We start from the raw sequence: 16,524 nt of genomic DNA on the forward strand, positions 1-16,524 counted from the left end.
AAGCAAGGAGAAGCAGTTTGAGGAGTGGTTTTCAGTGTCCAGGGACCAGCATCGATGGCTGTGGCGCCCAAACCAAGCTGTTTTTGACATGTAATTGGGTCATGGTCTCAGATCTCTAGCTTTCTTGGCTCTAGCCCATTTTCAAAATCGTTTCTCCTACAGATCTTATGAGCTCCCAAGGGCCTTCCATTAAATTCCCGTCTAAGTTAGCTGGAGTTGGGTTTGTTGTTGACAACCATGAATCTAACTAGCCCATCTCTTCAGGGCTCTTTCCTCTGTTTCTACTGATATTAGGTAGGGGAGCTGTTGGGACTAACTTTAGTTAGCTCTTACAGTATCAACCCTGGCAGGAAGCAGCTTAGAGAAGGAACACAGCTCATTCACAACAACATCCCCTTTATTGATATTAATCACAGTTATGAGGTCTTGTCCATCAGAAAGTCTGCATTATGTAGAACTACATACAAAGACATAAACATACTCATACACCAACCAACAAACCCATTAATTTCAACCAATCAGAACCTCTGAATGTGTCTTCCATTGTGATCATCAGTGCTCCAGAAGAACACACACGCGCCCAGCATAAGGTTGGCCTTTGAGGTCTCAGAGCATTCACAGAGCAGGAAATTCACCCTTGGAAGCAATTCAACATGTAAACTCAGAGGGCCGGCATGGATAAACACAACACCCGAACGCCTGGGTCTTGGGCTGCCTGCCCGGCTGGCAGAGCCCACTCAAGGTCCCACATGCTCCTCTGACCAACGAGGACGGCAGGCCTTAGCTCTGTTTGGAGCAGACAAATTTATCACCCCTGTTGGAGAAACTACGTGTAGGAAGGAGCAGACTAGCTTCTAGTCTAGTTCAAGTCATCCTTTAGAGTCATTTCAGGATGATGACTTGGCTAAGGTTTACCCTACAAGGGGAATGTTAAAAAATCTCTCTTTTTCTTCCGACACCTACTTCCTTCTTCATCCTAAACAATCTGGCCAAACTCCAGCAAAGCCTGTGACAGCCTGAGGGTTCAAGGTCAGGCGACAAGTCACATGGTCAACAGGGAAGGACCTACTGCAGATTCCAAATGTTTTTCTCTCAGTTGGGTTAGCTTAAGTGGCTCGATCCGTAACTACCTGAGGGTCTCAGTTCCAGCCGTCCGCTGGTGTCCCCAAGTCTCTGGGAAAACTGAAGGCTATAAAACTTACCAAAATAAATGTCTAGGGGACTTGGAAACCATGACAAACCCTTTTGCTCCAGAATCTATAGAAAGCAGAGGTCTCTAATCATAGTTCATACTTGTCTGAATTCCCTAATTCCCTTAACATCAATAGTGTCCATCTTTGCCTTAAAAAAAATGTAAAAAAGAAAGACAGACTAACCGATTTCCTTCCCTTTGTCTGTGTCCCCTTCCGTACAGCATCTCCCTTGGGGGATGCAGAGGAAAGGAAGATTCCTCTTGGGTTGGTTGGATCTTGGAGCGTGGGTTGCTCTGTCCATGACGTTCTAGTTCCGGTCTCATGAGTAGATGATCACTAGTGAATGATCAGGAGGAACAGAGGAGAGATGTCCTGGCCATTCCGCTCTGAGTCACGAGGCAAAACTGCTTAGGAGGCTTCTCTCCTGGTGGCTTGCTTGCTCCTGCAGGTGGTGACCTTGAGAAGCTACCACGGAGCCCAGCAAGAAGACCAAGGGTGGGAAGCAGAGACTTCCCTGACTTGCGTGTCCTTGATCATCCCACTGAAGAAAGGTTCTCTGCAGTGGTCGAACAAAAATCTGGAGTTCCATGACACCCTGACATTCTAAATAAAACCAAGATCTCCCTCCAAAGAACAGTAAAAATTGCCTTATGATCATCAGAGTCAATCAGGATAATGAGATGAAAAGGTGAGAAAGGAAAAGTGTTTTCATGTAAAGAAAGAGGCTTGTGGTCCCACTTGAAGCCAACCATTGTGGTTTCCTGGCGCTGCTTTTCCTGGGGTCCGAAGCCTCTCAGCCCTAGCCCAGGCCAACGTCGAGGGACATCATCACCACAAATCCCAGGATGGAGGCCCAGGAGGCCAGTTTCCCGTTACCACTAGGAAGGAAGGGAAGGAAGACTTTAATGTACTCCGGGACACCATCCAAGCTGAAAGCATCCTTTGTGAGGTCCAATTCCAACAGAAAGTACACTACTCTGATTACAAGAACATTAATACTGACAAGTAACACTTCTTGGGGCTTGTTACATGCCAGGCAAACTAACTCATGTAACCCCGAAGAGCGATCACATGAGATTGGTCCTGCCACGATTCCCTCGTTACTGGTGGGGAAACTGAGGCATACAGCAGTAACTTACCTAAAGGTACCTCTCGTGGCTCTGGAATATATGCTTGAATAATTAAATTCTTGACGATATTATTGAGTCTGACCTTTTAAACTGGCCTCAACATCATTCGGCTATAAAAACCAAATGAAACAAAGAAAAGGAGCCCCTACCCCCTGACCCCTGGCCCACAGCAACACAATGAGACTATTGATGGATAGCTCTGGCTATCAGAGCTCACCTCTCCCCTCATTCCAGCCCCAGAAACATCCAGAAAGAGAGGGGTGGGAGAGAAAGGGACAAGACACAAAACTGATCATCTAGGTTAGTGGAGTGTGAATGCTCCTGCCTAGTGTGACTGGTCTGTCTCTCCAACCCCGTGCCCCTTGCTCTGTTCCCTTCCATTTCAGACAGCACAGCTGAGAAGGGGGTGGGGAGGGGTGGGAGCAAAGATGAAGAAAGAGAAGATCTGGAGGCTGAGGCCCTGCGACTGGGAAAGTGTCCAGGGGGAGATAAGGGACGGTTCGCTCTCCAACCTGATCTGAGCCTCGGGGATGATGTCATCCATGACCACATAGACCATGGCGCCAGCAGCAAAGGCCAGGGCGTAGGGCAGAAGGGGCTCAGCCAGCACCACGGCAAAGGCACCGAAGACCCCGGCCAGCGGCTCCACCATGCCGCTCAGCTGCCCGTACCTAAGGAGAGACCAGAGACACGTGCCACCATGGGCAGGGTCAAGCAGACAGGCAGCCAGCGCACTCAGACTGCTGACTCAGCCCCAGAAGGCAGAGGAATGAGCCACGTCATTCCACGTCGAATCTGTGCCTGGCCGTGCAAAAGGACCCCGCTGGGTTTTTGGCCCCCTCCTTCTTCCCCGACCTCCTCTGGCACGGCAGGTGCCCCCTTCCTCGTGTCCTGTAGGGTTTTAAGTTTTCCACATTGTCTGTTTTCCACAATAGCATTATGGAGCTCTAAGTCACATACCACAGGGCACACCCGTTTCATGTGTACAGTTCGTGGTTTTAGCACAGTCACAGGGTTGTGCAACCATCGCCCCTACCTGGTTCCAGAACATTCTCATCACCACAAAAGGAAACCCCATACCCATTCGCAGCCACTCCCTCCCTGCCCTCCCCTCAGCTCCCGGCAACCACTCATGAGCTTTTTTGTCTCTACGGACTTGCTTATTCTGGGTATTTCATATAAAGGGACTCCGGCAATGCTGGCGTATTTCATCCCACAGAATGTTCTCAAGGTGCGCCCGTGTTGTAACACATATCGGCGCTCGCTTCCTTTTATGAGTAATAGCCCGCTGTGTTCTCTACGCAGTCGCCAGCCCATGCCGGCATTGTCCCTTGACCGGCAGGACAATGGTTAGGAGTGGTGATTCCCAAGGATGGCTGTGCCCACAGGGTTTGGGGGTTCGAGCCACCGCTGCACCCCTTCCGAGGCAGCTGCACCCCCGCCCCTCTGCTGAGGACCTACCTGGCCAGGTGTCTACCGAGGGCTGGTTCCCCACTACCCCCATCTCAGATTAAGGTGAGATTTCCTCTTGGGGGGGAAAAAAAAAGAATTCCTTTATTTGAGCAAGTGAGAGTGGGCCTCTGTTGCTTGAAGTCACAGGGGCCCTCATGAAAACAGCAGCCGGCATGAGCCCTGAGGATTCGGAGAGCAGGAGAGAAGCTGCTACCTGGTCCCCGCAGCTGAGCCCAGCCAGCTGTTGGGTGGAATACCAACAGATAAGAGAGCTGGGACATCTTTCCCATGATCCCTGGTGTGGGCATCTGGCGAGATATACTGCCTGTGAGCCTCAATCTCTCCGACTGTAAAATGGGACTAGGGAAACCCAGAAGTGCCCAGGGGCATTTCTCTGCCCAGCGGGCCTCCCCAGAGACAGGACAGGACTGTGAAGCTCCCCTCTGCCCGCCGCTTCTCCCTGAGCAGGAGCAGACAGTTGGCATGGGGGAGTCACTGTCTACACTGCAGGACCCTCTAAGGGGAACACCACTTCCTGATTCAGGCTGTGTGGATGGGTCAGCAGACCTTGCAGCTCTGTGGTACGTGTATAATTCCTGGCCTTGGCTTTGTCACTTCGGGGAAAAAGGGTGAGTTTGACGTCAAGCCCAGACTGGCGAAGAAGAAATGAAGTTTAGTCTCGGGGGTCCAGACGCTGACCCCGAGCTCCCCCCCCATTCAATCGCCTCCCAACAGTCACAGCTGTGGGGCTCCTGGAACTCACATTCGAACCAAATCTCTAAGGCTACTTGCCCTGTCCTCACCTTGTCCTCTGCTCTGTAGACGCCAACAATGGAAAGAGAGACAAGAGAATAAAATAAAATAATTTAAGTATGTGTAAGAACTTGTAAGTCATAAGGTCCCATAAAATGGAAGGCGTTTCTAAATTGTTGTTATTAGCAGTCTTTTAAAATGCCCTCACTGAACATTCTAGAGCAGCGATTATTTCAACAAAGAGGTATTCTGGGGCTCAGAGTCCTGAGTTGAGGGACAAATTAGACTTCTGGTCTCGGAGTCACCACCGAGCACCGGTCGTCTGACACTCTGGGCCACGGTTCTCCCCTCTGAAAACTGAGGACTCACCTTACACGGCACTGAAAAAATAACGTTAAGGAAAAGACGAGAACAGCCACAGGGACTATGAAAACACGAAGTTTTCTGAGAGCAAGAGGCATCATCTCCCAGACCCTACTAACACAGTCCTGGTCTTCACGCTGACAAGGGCTCTGACCAGGGCCAGGGTCATGACTCCTGGGGGCTGGCTGCGGTCAGATGGGCCTACGTAAAGGCATGTGACATTAAGAGTAGACCCTACTTGATGGCGGGGACCCAACACTGGGAGGGCGTGGCCACACCGGGAGGCATTCTGAAATAGGAAACATGACCACTGGGGCTGGTTTATGTAAAGGTCGACGGTCAAGAGATGAGTTTCCTGAGCTTCCTTCCACCCCTGGGGGTGCAGGATTCAAAGAGACGGTCGCCCTTTTAGCAGACGCTCTGGGGTCACTTCCGGGATAGAAGAGGTGGCTGTTGGAGAAGGAAGCCCGAGCGAAGGGCTGCTCTGAGCTTTACATCAGACACGACCCCCCTCCAACAGTGGACACTGTGGAGAACTTACCAGAAGGCTCTCCAGGGGGAGAAGCCAGCCCCTCGCAAGGGGAGGCTGACAGCCAGGCCCTCTGGGAAATTCTGGATCCCGATCCCAATGGCTAAATTCCTGAAAGAGCAAGAAAGGCACATGAAGGCAGCGCCTACACACACACACACACACACACACACACACACACACGGGACCCCCTGGCCTAGACCCAGGGCCGTTCCTTGGGCGTGAGAGACCCAGGTGAGACCTGCAGCAGGTGCAGGAAGGAGAGAGGTTGGGCACGCGTGGAGGTGCAGGACACATGGAGAAGGAGGGGCCGGCGCAGACCTGGTTCCCGGGCATGTTTGGTCCTTCTGGCGCCCCCGTGGACAGAGAACGTGCTGGCTGGGCATGTGGGAGACCTGGGGGTCTGCCACGTTAGCTGCATGACTCTGTGCAAATCATTTACTGTTGGACCGCTCAGATCCTCATGAGTAACACAGCCGGGCTTGCCCGGGAATGGTAACCTCTCCCACGAAGGACTGTACGCGGTCGTGTGACCTCGTGCCTGGAAAGTCCCCAGCACGTGTCAGGTGCTCGGCACATTGTGGCTTTATGCCCTTGCGGCATGGGGATGGGGACACGGCATTTTATTAAGAAGCAACCTCAGAAACGGGACGCGGGACTATTGAACAGAGACACCGATCTCTTGGGCTTGGCTATCCCGCCGACTCTGAGGGTCTGGCCCTGGCACCACACTTCTTTGGGTCCCTGTGGAGCTCACCGCGGTCCTCTCTCCTCTGCTCCTGTGGGACATAGAGGGGCTGGGCTCTGGGAAGTGGTCAGGCTCAAGGATACACTGCCCACGGTCTCCAGAGGGTGAAAAGGGCCAGCCTTGGAATCAGGGTCAAGAGTCTCACTTCTCACTTCTTGGGTCCCAGGTCCGGGACTCCAAACCCAGCTTTGGATCACACTGTCCAGCCCTGCTTGAACTATAGGACCCTATAAGCTCCCACCAGCCCTGGGCAGAAATATAGTTTGTTCTAGAGGCTTCTGCCCTCAGTGTCATGGCCCACACTGACCCTGAGCTCCTATTTCAGGAGCAGGGGGCATTTGAAATTTATTCCCTTTTAAGAAATGAAACCTAAGGGTCCATTTGCCAATATTTCACTGACCTCTGCCCTGCCTTCTCAAACAGACCCTCAAAGGGGTGATCCTTCTCTCCCACACTTTTCCAGTATCCCCTGCCCCCTCCAATGGATAAGTGACTACAACCTGCTTTCTTGACCTTTTGCAAATCCCTGCATCCAAGATTTCTTTCATGAGAAAGATCAAAGCATCCGGCCAGTCCTTGTACCCCTTTGCTGACCGTGGAAACAGCACTTGGTGGTGGGCTTGCTGTCCATGGCCACCGTCTACCCTGCCATGTTCCCAGGTAGGTGCGCGCCATCCCCCAGACTGACCCTGGAGCGGCCAGCCCCATGTCACCAGCAAGTCAAAGGTGGGGCTCCCCGTCCAAAGTCCTCACGGTGACGCGGCCCTGACTGCAGCTACCCGCCAGGCAGACTGTGGAAGCCTCCTCCACATCCTGTCCGGGAGCCACCGTCCTGATAAGCGGCACAGAAACCCCATTCTTCTATCCCTGGCAAGCCACATCACCTCGGCCCTGCCCTGGCTCTGGCATGGTGCTTCCAGCCCAAACAGGTACACGCCCTCTGGGTCCTGCCAGGCCGTCCTCAGCAGGCACCACCTCGCCGGGTGAGCACCCCATCTCCCCTGGGGCGCTCCTGGGCTCCTTCGCCACCCCCCCGACCCCAGCAAGGGCCACCCCACGGATTCACCGCCCTTCCCGTGTTCCCATGAGTCGCTTCTTAGCTCTGCTCATCACATGCACACACGTGCTTGCCCCCACGTCCCCCGGCTCCGTCGGATGCCCTGAGTCGGTGAGCCATCAACCAGCCAGGGGCGACCCCACAGGAGGACTCGGTCCCCTCCGCAACCCCCATTCCACTTCATCACTTGCATTGGCTCAGGGCTGAATTAAAACCCAGAGCCCTCGGCCCCGGCCATGTGTTAGCAAACACCGAGGCCTGGGCCCACCCAGGAGACTTGAGGGGATCGCTCCGTGTGTCGGGCTCCAGATTGCAGACTTGGAGAATGCGCCGCCAGCACTGAGAGCTGATGACCGAAGACAGCAGCAAAATGGGCGAGGACGGGGCTCGTGGCCACGCCCACCTCCGACCCGGGAGCCCCTTCCCCGCTATCCTGACACCCAACATCACTGGCGTGGCCCCAGGTGGCTCCTTGTGAAGGGACCAGCTGCCGGCAGACTGGGTCCTTCCTGGATACGAAATCCCAGAACCGGGAGACCCGGAGAGGATCCTGGAGAACAAAGAACAGAAGCAGCAAAGTGGGGTTGATGCTGGGGAGCCAGGACTAGCAAGAGCAGGGACAGAAGAGAGGGGCTCCTAGGTGCCCAGGGCGAAGGAGCAGAAGGGAAGCAGGGGCTCGGGCCGGCAGGGCTGGTCCCGTGGAAGCACGAACTTGGAGCTGACTTAGCGGGGCGGTGGGGAGGGGGGGTTAGATCAGCAGGCTGGGACTCGGTAAAGGAGGTGCAAGAGGGCAGCCCCCCAGGAAAGGAAGCCCCAGATGCCCCCTCCCTCTTGCAGCCCTACTCTGCTCTCCCTGGGCGCCACGTGAGCCACCGGGCCCTCTCTGCTGCATCCCCAGGGAGTGGGGTTTCATGAGCCGAGCCATCCCCTCCTGCGTTCCGCTTTGGGGAGGAGGAGCCCAGATGAGAAGTTTCCTTTACTTTCCAGGACAGGCTACGAAGATTCCAAATAGGACTCAAAAGCAAGGGGGAAAACCCACACCTTGGCCTTCCCAAGACAGTGAGGCTGCTGTGTTCTGTGTTTTGTTCTTCCCAGAGGGAGCACAAAGACACCATCGCCAGTCTAGACTGTGGCAAATTAGCAGCAGGGGGAGGGGGGCGGGGATGCAGGGCTCATTAAAGGAAAGAAACCACAGGCTCTCCCCCTGCAGGGACCCTTCCCTTTGGTGTCGAGCCAAGCCCCACAGTGACCTGTCACCTGAGCCGGACCAGGGTGAACAGGGAAGGGAGAGAAAGGCCAGGAAAGGCCGTCCACAGGCAGAGCAGGGGCAGAGAGGAAAGAGGGAGAGTGGAGGGTAGGTGGGTTGGAGGGGGCTGGGGCCTGGCAGGGGCAATGTTGGCCTCTGGGCTCCTGGTTAGGAGGTGACTTCCCTGCCCTTGTCTTCAGATATCACTGATCCCCAGAGATGAGAGACGGGAAGAAAGGCCATCCTGGTGGGCGGTGGTTTCTGCTTTTTCTTAGAGGCCTGGAAGCAGCTAGTGGCCTGACCCCATTCCCCCTTGACCAGGCCTGGGTTCTCGTCTGCACCCTCCTCCTCCTCCTCCTCAGCCCCCAGAGTAAAAGTCAGAGAACATTCGGGTTATGGGGCCATCGGAGACCCCGTTGGTCAACACCTTCATGGCTGAGGGAGAAACAAAGGCACAGAGAAGGTGCATGTCTTTGGAGATGGTGTGACAGCCAGTGGGGGGTCGACCTGGGGGGGGGCAGGTGTGCCACCACGACCCAGTGCAAGCTATATGCAACTTGGCCTTCACTTTGTCCGCGACCCGGACACAAACTCTCCATTTCGGGGTTCTTCTGTGGACATTCACTGTGAACAGCCGGTCACAGCTCACAGCCCAGAGCTGGTGCTCCCTGAGGGGGTCCTGCCATTAAAATTGCCTGAGGGTCCCGATGACGCAGCCCTTGGGCTCTGCTGTTCCCACACCGCCCAGCGACCTTCCCAACCCCACACCAACTCAATGCTCCTCGGCTGTCTTGATTCTGTGACCTCCCTCCCCCTGGTCAGGACCAAGGCCAGCTATAGGAACTGACGGCCCGCCGGGAGCCCCCTTTCAAGGGTGACTCCGAATCCGCCACTGAGCCCTGGCTACGAGCGTGAGCTTATGTCACATGTGAAGAGAGATGAGAGGAAGGGCCCCCCACCATCTTCAAGGAGTTTATAGTGGAATCGAGGACAAAGCCCCGTCTACAAAGAACTAGAGGATGGTGCCCAACGAGCCCAAGGCTGTAAGGGAAGCATGAAGCACCACATGGAGAACATTCCAGGAGAGGCCGATGATCTGAGATAGAACGTGATGGACTTAGAAGAATGGGGGTCCCTTTAGTGGACAGACAGACAGAGAGACTGCGAGAGGCAGGAACTACGGGAAGAAGGAACAGAGCAAGCTGGGCTCCATCCAGGCCTTCTTTCTTGCCCCTTCCCCACTTCAAAGCCCCTATATGCGCGTGCGCGCGCGCGCACACACACACACACACACACACACACACACACACACACGAAGGATATTTGCAGAAGTCACAGGCCAGTTCTCCTGGACATCAGTCTTGTAAAAACTGTTCCTGTGCATAGGAAAACATCACCGTCCACTGCGTCTGCTGGCTTTCGAGGGAAAACCTGAGTACTCAGTGCCCTGGCCCCGGCCCCACCTGAGGGCTTTCCCCAAGGCCAAGTGTGGAGATGTACCCCAGGGGTGTCCAGCCCACCTTTGGAGGCAGACTCCCATGCTGAATGAGACGCTTAGAGGGTTCCCTTGAGATCCACTTACTGGCTGTGTCCACTCAGATCTCTCACTTAATGTCTCAGGCCTTGAACTTGGGGAGAGCCTTCGGCATGTGTCCTATGGGCAGCAGCATAGCACACAGTTCCCGCAGCAATGACCTGCGGCCAAAGTCCGCTCATCTCTCATCTGCCACCTCCAGACACTACGCCCATCAGAAGGTGCCTAAGGTCCTTCAGCTGGAATGGAAACCATCGTTCCTGCCCCTTGAAGCAGGCGGTGGGAGTGTCGGGTGTGGCTGTGGGTGTTTTAAAGATTTTATTTATTTATTTGACAGACAGAGATCACAAGTAGGCAGAGAGGCAGGGAGAGAGAGAGGAGGAAGCAGGCTCCCTGCTGAGCAGAGAGCCCGATGTGGGGCTCGATCCCAGGACACTGGGATCATGACCTGAGCTGAAGGCAGAGGCTTTAACCCACTGAGCCACCCAGGCGCCCCTGTGGGTGTTTTAAATGTCGCAACAGCCTTAGTCCTCTCGACCACCTCAATATCCCCATTTTACAGATGGAGAAGCTGATGCACAAGCAGCTGTCCCCAAGGTCACCCAGCCACAAAGTGACAGTGGTCACATGCTTGGGGTCCTCTGGGCCTCACACAGACCCATCAAACCATCCAGGAGAGAGGGTGACCCAGGCTCTGGTCCCCAGCAGGGGAGGCAGGTGCTGCGTTATGCCCACTCAGCAGCGCCCTGTAGGCTGAGCCCACTCTGGAGGCAAGGAGAAAATACCGGATTGAGGAGGCATTAACCAGAGACCTGGTTAGGGTCAGAGTTCCGGAGGTTGGAACATCTCTATAGCCGGCGTTCTCAGCCTTGCCACTGCAGACGTTTTAGGTCAGACCATTCTTTGCTGTAGGGGCTCTCCCGGGCACTGTGGGATGGGTCTCTACCCACCAGATCCCAGGAGAATACTCCCAGTCCTGATAACCGAAAATGTCTCAGCCACTAGAATTTCTTCGTGGGAGGGAGGAGGGCGGTTAGTGGCAAATTGGCCCTGCTTGCGCACCCCTGACCGGGAGTAATCAACAGCTCAGGTGAGCTGGCTTCCTCGCCGAGTACCCGAACACCGGAAAAATTGATCCGGACCAGCGGGCACAATATCTGATCTCATTGGGCTCACTTGAGAATTTCCAGGCTCAGTGGAGCTGAGTCTTCTTGGGGATGCAGCAGCAGGAGGACAGACTCCTGGGATTCAGGGTCAAACTGACATTGGGTACGATGGGGACTCCGCTCCCTTATTCCCAAGCAGCAGCTGTGGGAGCTTGGAGCTGCACCATCCCAGGCGAGCCGCGCACTCTGTGTGTTCTGTGAATGGCACCCCCCAGGGTTGTGCAATGGGACGTTCCTGCTTGAACCCCAACCACGGGTTAGTGCTCAGCCACGAGTTTAGTTGTTGGAGGCGAGGCATCCCCAGGGAGGCTCGGCAGGGAGAGTCACCGATCTCCCTGAGGGCAGGCAGGTGAGCGCCCCTGCAGCCCGCAGTCTGCTCTCCAGGCTATGCTCTCTGGCCTGCGGATCACGGAAGGAGGACGGCATATTCCTGACAAACCCTGCTTCACCCGGGCTCTCGGATCCTCCCCTGGGCCGTGAGCGTGTGTGTTCTTGTGCGGCAGGCCCTTACATACTGTTTTGATTGTTATCGTCCTGCCCTGAAAGGCCCGAGTGTTCAGGCTCCGGTGACATCACCGGCTTCCCACTCGGGCTGCCGCTGGAGGTGCCTGACGCGCTCGCAGGTGGGAAGGGGCTGGATGCTCCCCGCGGGGCCGCCGGCGCCCTGTCTGCTCCGCGGAACTGGGTTAGCACGGAAGGGACCTTCCCCCACCCCCTTCTCTCAGTTCTGGGAGGCTATTGCCACAGGCTGGAAAGCCGAGATGACCCATCCTTTCCCTTAAAGTCGGGCGGCCCTTCTCCAAGAGGGCGGGGAAGAGCCCTCTTCAGGGCTCTTCAGGCCACAAGGCAGGGTGGCGTAGGAGGGTGACTCAGGCCACCACTGCACACTGAAGAGCAGAGAAGCCTCCTGGGTATCCACGGGACCTCTCACTCCCCGAGGGACGCCCTGGGGCTCTTCTCCTGGAAGTCTCCCAGCACGTGAATCAGTCGTAGCTACAGACCAGGTGAGAGGCGGCCTCCGCGTGACTTGAAAGCACCTGGGGCAGGTGCCCGAGTGCAGCGTGTTTACGTGTTCATAAAAAGGCTCCAGCAGGTTCGCAGCAGCTCTATCAATAGCTCCGAACCAAAAGTTAAGCAAATGCCCATCAAGGACCGAAGGAATAAAGCAGCAGTGATCCGCTCACCGCGTGCATAGCGTACAGCAACGAGAACCTACGGACCGCAGCTCCGTGCTACAGCAGGAGGCAGCTCAGAGGCCAAACCGCCAGCGAGAAGGCCTAGAGAGAATCATGAATGCTGTGTGCCTCTAGCTGTGTAAACGGCGAGCTACGCCTTCTTATCTGCTCACTGATAGGAGGCGTGGGTCCTATAGCAACACTTAATTGGTGAGCTCTCCTTTAATGTCATTGATTTTTAGGGGCACCTGGATGGCTCAGTCAGTTGAGCATCCGACTTCAGGTTTTGGCTCAGGTCAGGATCTCAGGGTCCTGGGATCCAGCCCCGCATCGGGCTCTCCGCTCGGTGAAGAGTCTGCTTGTGGGTTCTCCCCCTGCCCCTTGCCCAGCTCTATCTCTAATAAATAAGTAAATCTTCAACAACAACAACAACAGCAACAACAACAAAACCCTAATTGATTTTTAAAGACAATGCATTCTAGCCAAGAACGCAGATGCTCTCATGGTAGGACTTCAGGTCCTGGGTGGTGGTGGCGGGGGGGGGGGGGGGGGGGGGCTCACACCCTGGCGACAAGTATCGCTTCCCATTGCCTTTTAGTAAACATGTTTTATTGCAGCTGGGTGCACATGCCAAGAAGAGCACATACCCTAAGAGTTCTGCTTGAGGAATTTCCGGAAACTTACTGATCAACACGAAACCCACACTCAGCTCGAGCAACAGAACACACCGAGCACCCCAGGAGCCTGCAACCCCAGGGTCCCTGCTCTCCTAGCGGAGCCCCTGTCTTCCTTCCAATGGCTCCGCTTGGTCATTCCTGCTTGGGGACATTCTGAGAATACTTTAGGGGGCCCTACGAGACCCAGGTGGAGGAGCTCGTGAGGGTTATGGGTGCTGAACACTGCAAACGTGGTGTGTGGGTGGTTTCCCCCACACGGAAGGTTTGGAGACCCCCTCGAGGGTCGGGTCTTCCCTGGGATACTTCCGTTCGCCCCCCACCACCCTGCACTCCCGTCTCTCATTCACTGAATGCCGCAGTCACTCCATCTGCAGGACCAGCATGTGAGCGGAGGGGAGGCAACAGAAACACTTTGTTTTCCAGCACGAAAAATACCATGACGAGCCACTAAAAAATTTGCCGGCATTCTGGTACTTGCTTCTAAAGAGCTTGAAGTAAATGCTTTTATAAACATTTATTCTTTCTTTCACTTGGGAGCTGTAACTTTATTTTCTGTTTTGTAGACAGAGTAACCAAGGTCCCACAGAGGGCAAGTGACACTCTGAGGAACACAGCACGGGTCACCGCGCTAAGGCAACCCGAGCCAGGTTCCAAGCCTGCCCCATATGCCATCTCTGTATAAAACCACAGAAGCTGGGGAGAAAAGCGGCCAGTGACGGCTCCGGGGAAGGAAGAGCACCAACTCTGATGTCATTCGTGGCCACTCTCTCACGCACCTTACAAACGACCTGACAGGGAATCCGGGGATCTATCCTCTAAGCCTGTACAGATCTAGGCACTTCCTACGCCGTCCACGGCTACGCCCAGGTGGGGACCGCCACCATCTCCAATCTGGTGTATAGTGGCAGCGTCCTGACTGGTCTCCCTGCTTCTCCCACTGCCCCTCCTGTCTGTTCTCTCCATACCTGGTCCTTGGCTTCAAACTGCTATGACCACCCCTCTCACCCAGAGGCAGAGCCCAGGTCCTTCCCCTGGCTCGCCATGACCTACGTGTCCCCGCCTTCTGTTGTCTCGCTGACCTCCTCTATTCCTCTTCCCTGCCTCCTTCTACTCCAGCTGTCCAGCCTCTCTCTTTCTCTCTGCCCTTTTCTCTCTGCATGCTTGGTTGCCCCTGCTTTGGGGGTTTCTACTGGATTATTCCTCCTTGGATATCTGTAGCTCACTTCCTCACCACTTTTAAGAATAGGCCATCTGACTCTTCTAAGACTAGGTCATAAAAGACATCGTGGCTTTCATCTATGTTTCTTGACCACTAGCTCTGGGGGAAGCTGGCTGCCGTGTCGTAGGACCCTCAAGCAGCCACACAGAGGCACCTACGTGACAGAAGGTTTCCCACCAGCAGCCATGTGCTCCGCCATCTTGGAAGCCGGTCCTCCAGCCCCGTCCAGCCTTCAGATGAGTGCAGCTCCGGCTGACCCTTGACTGCGATCTCAAGAGGGACACAGAGCAGGGACCACTCAGCAAAGCCATTCTCCAGTTCCGAACCCACAAAGAACGTGAGATAATGCTTACTGGTTTGAGCTACCAAACTCTGTGCTATTTTGTTATTTGCAGGCATTTTAAGAGAGTCACCTTCCCACCGAGATCTGCCCTCGTCCCCGTATCTAAAATTACAAACCGCCTAGCACCCCCACTCCCCTTTAAGCCTAGTGGATTTTTCTTCTCTTCCTCTTTTTTTTTTTTTTAAGATTTTATTTATTTATCTGACAGAGATCACAAGTAGGCAGAGAGGCAGGCAGAGAGAGAGGGGGAAGCAGGCTCCCTGCTGAGCAGGGAGCCTGATGCAGGGCTCGACCCCAGGACCCTGAGATCATGACCTGAGCCGAAGGCAGAGGCTCAACCCACTGAGCCACCCAGGCGCCCCCTTCCTTTTTTAAGAGTGACCCCTACCATCTAACCTACTGTACAACATACTCATTTTTCTTGTGTATGATCCGCTCTCTTCCCCCATGCCCTACCTGGCATCAGAACAAGCTCGGAATCTCTGTTCACTGCTCTGTCCTGAGTACCTATAAGGGTGCCGGGTGCACAGAGCCATGAAACAGGGATGCACGCAGGTGCGGACCCAGGAGCTCCTGCAAGGCCGCCGTCTCCTCTGTTCCCAGCCCCAGGTCATCAACCAGCAGTGAGCCGGTCACAGCTCCCTGGGCCACGGTGTCTTCTGCTCTAAAATAAGGAGGCTGAAGTCAGGTGACCCCTAAGCCCTTTTCCAGATCCTAAGCTCTGTAATTTCTATTCAAGGGCGGCTCTGTGGGCTCTCCAGATTCCCAGGGCCACAGAGACAGGCCTCGGCATTTGCCGAAGCTCCTTTCCCTGGCCGTGCACATCTGGGAAGCCGAAACACAGAACCATCGCCTTGTGCACATCTGGACGGCATAAAACAATCACTCCGAGAGGAAACTCGGAAGCGGCCGCTCAGCAAAAAACCGTGGGGCGGGCCAAAGGAGAGGGGCTGAAAGGCTCCTTTCTTTTCCACCCGCAGAACAATCCTCTGGGCAGAAAGGAGGCTGGGTGCTCTGCGGCTGGATGGCAGCGGCTCTCACCAGCCTTGGACTGCAGTCTGCCGCGCTGCTCCCTCTGTCTGGCTCCCGGCCAATGCAAAACTCAGAGCGGGGGACTCCCCCCCCACCCCGCGCCGCCCCCACTCCCTTGTTAAGACCAAAGGATTCCTTCACTTATCCTTGGGGCACGTGGGCCGAGTTCAAAGCCGAACGCCACCTGGTCCTCCTCCCGCAGGGAGAGCGGCTGAGCAAACCGTACAGGGAGCTCTGAGCTCCGGTGAGAAATCAAGGGCGATTTGCACGCAGTTCTGACCACAGCTGGGCAGAGAGAGGCGCCTGTCAATGTGTGTGCTGCGGGACGAGCCACCCGGGCCCCCAGAACAAAGAGGAATGATAGTCCTTTGCAAATGAAACGAGGTTCAGGGGCTCTGAACCTCCTGCTCTCTCTCCTCGCTGGCAAAGACAAACAGTGCAGGGGGCGGGGGAGACGCGGGCAGGGAAACGCGCGCTTCTACCCACTTCCAAGTTCACCGCCAGTGATGTCAGTGGCTTGGTGGCCGAGACAGCTTGGAGCTCGGGAAGGCTTGAGCTGCAGTCCAAAGCGTGTGCACTGAGTCAGCCTCGTGCAAACAATCAGGGATGCTTGCAAGGAGCGGGTGAGGGTTGGTGAAGACCTGGAGGTTAGGGGGTCTGGTCTGCCCTCACTGTCGTTCTTTAAAGGTCTCCTCAGGGTGCAGGTGGAGAGCAGGAGCAGGACTCAGGGAGTTACGGTCCTGAGGCCCAGCCCTGGACCCTAGCTTCAAACCGGGCCACCTCCCCAACGCTCAGCATCCTACATCTGTGAGACTAGCTCCTTCCGCTCTCAAGCTTGACGACAGACCGAGAGCCCACAGCCCGCCTCTGAGCGCACGCTGACGGGAAGAAAACAGGCGGGGCGCTG

At 55.3% G+C, this 16,524-nt stretch overlaps 1 protein-coding gene across 4 annotated transcripts in view; it reads right to left on the minus strand.

Annotated features, from left to right (window-relative positions):
• Window positions 1–379: 379 nt before the first annotated feature.
• The window catches only part of SLC39A11 (solute carrier family 39 member 11), a 390,505-nt gene continuing 374,360 nt past the window's right edge, over window positions 380–16,524 (minus strand). For all 4 annotated transcript variants that reach the window (XM_045983907.1, XM_045983906.1, XM_045983908.1 and 1 more), the window contains 3 exons: window positions 5,433–5,531; window positions 2,836–2,994; window positions 380–2,071 (listed from right to left, as the gene is read on the minus strand). In XM_045983907.1, the coding sequence (XP_045839863.1) occupies window positions 1,993–2,071; window positions 2,836–2,994; window positions 5,433–5,531 (337 nt within the window). In that variant the 3' untranslated portion in view covers window positions 380–1,992. The remainder of the gene's footprint in view (window positions 2,072–2,835; window positions 2,995–5,432; window positions 5,532–16,524) is intronic.

Source organism: Meles meles, chromosome 18 (assembly GCF_922984935.1).
Source record: "Meles meles chromosome 18, mMelMel3.1 paternal haplotype, whole genome shotgun sequence".
NCBI lineage: Eukaryota > Metazoa > Chordata > Mammalia > Carnivora > Mustelidae > Meles > Meles meles.